The 1684-nt window shown below is 41.2% G+C and overlaps 1 protein-coding gene across 1 annotated transcript in view; it reads left to right on the top strand.

The window, feature by feature from the left end:
- Window positions 1-1684, top strand: part of cnot1 (CCR4-NOT transcription complex, subunit 1) — a gene marked incomplete at its 5' end in the record, with an annotated part of 51391 nt that overhangs the window by 2117 nt on the left and 47590 nt on the right. Inside the window, 1 exon segment of the mRNA XM_014023956.1 lies at window positions 800-1100. Within this exon segment, the coding sequence (XP_013879410.1) occupies window positions 999-1100 (102 nt within the window).

Here is a 1684-nt window from a genome sequence, read left to right as displayed (position 1 = left end):
TGTGCGACCTGTGTTAGCTGTGCGACCTGTGTTAGCTGTGCGACCTGTGTTAGCTGTGCGACCTGTGTTAGCTGTGCTAGCTGTGTTAGCTGTGCTAGCTATGCGACCTGTGTTAGCTGTGCGACCTGTGTTAGCTGTGTTAGCTCTGTTAGCTGTGCTACCTGTGTTAGCTGTGTTAGCAGTGCGACCTGTGTTAGCTGTGCGACCTGTGTTAGCTGTGTTAGCTCTGTTAGCTGTGCTACCTGTGTTAGCTCTGTTAGCTGTGCTACCTCTGTTAGCTGTGTTAGCAGTGCGGCCCCAGCTGAGTTGGCTAAGCGTTAATTCCCTGTCAGAACCAGGTTAATGTCATTAATTAGGACTGAGTTTGAACACAGTAAAAATTAGTATCAGTTGCTGAACAGATACGATTAACAATTAAACTAAAGTTAACAATGTTTTGCTAATCGGCTAGCGTTACCATTAATATGGTCTTCAGTTGAACTGTGTGTAAAGAGTTGAAACACGTTTTCTTTTGTCAACTAAACATTTTGATAGTGTTGTAATGGTTTTCATTAATTAATAAAAGAAAAATAAAGTTGTTGAAAACTGACTCAACCTTATACTGAAAACATAATTACATCAATAATTGAGACAAATGTGAAAAAATAACTTTGCAGTTGAAGTAGGCCTCACAGTTAATGTTGTTTATGAAAAGGAAATATTGACTTTATTAAAATTGAGTCAATTTACTAAGAAATAGTCTTTAAATAGATTTGCATGTGTGTCAAATAATTAAATGTATTGTCTGTTTTTATTCCAGACGCTACCTTTAATTTTAATCTGAAGGACCATCTACTGGGAGCCCTGGGAACCAGACTGCACCACACACTTGGAAGCCTATAATTGTGACACCTTTTGGGGGGGGAGGGGAGCAAAAGTGACTTATCACTGAAGTGACTAAAGGGGAATAATGGTGATTTTGCGCCGTGCTCGGCCGCCTGCTTCCGCCCCAACCAGCAATGAATCTTGACTCGCTCTCGCTGGCCTTGTCTCAAATCAGCTATTTGGTGGATAATTTAACAAAGAAAAACTACCGAGCCAGCCAACAAGAAATACAGCATGTGAGTACGAGCTACGTCAAGTCAACTCTTGGTTTTAACTACAGCTGTGGGTCTGTAAATACTTTAATGTAAATACTTTAATGTAACTACTTCAATGTAACTACTTTAATGTAGTTACATTAATGTAGTTACATTAATGTAACTACATTAATGTAACTACATTAATGGACATACAAACTGCACACAACACGAGGAGGACATACAAACCGCACACAACACGAGGAGGACATAAAAACTGCACACAACACGAGGAGGACACACAAACTGCACACAACATGAGGAGAACACACACACAACATGAGGAGAACACACACACAACATGAGAACACACACACAACATGAGGAGAACACACACACAACATNGACCTGTGTTAGCTCTGTTAGCTGTGCTACCTGTGTTAGCTCTGTTAGCTGTGTTAGCTGTGTTAGCTGTGCGACCTGTGTTAGCTCTGTTAGCTCTGTTAGCTGTGTTAGCTGTGTTAGCTGTGCTACCTGTGTTAGCTCTGTTAGCTGTGTAGCTGTGCTACCTGTGTTAGCTGTGTTAGCTGTGCTACCTGTGTTAGCTGTGTTAGCTGTGCTACCTG

Source organism: Austrofundulus limnaeus, unplaced genomic scaffold (assembly GCF_001266775.1).
Source record: "Austrofundulus limnaeus strain Quisiro unplaced genomic scaffold, Austrofundulus_limnaeus-1.0 Scaffold399, whole genome shotgun sequence".
Classification (NCBI taxonomy): Eukaryota; Metazoa; Chordata; class Actinopteri; order Cyprinodontiformes; family Rivulidae; genus Austrofundulus; species Austrofundulus limnaeus.
Note: the sequence above shows the minus strand (reverse complement) of the source record. Positions and strands in the feature narration are given on the sequence as shown.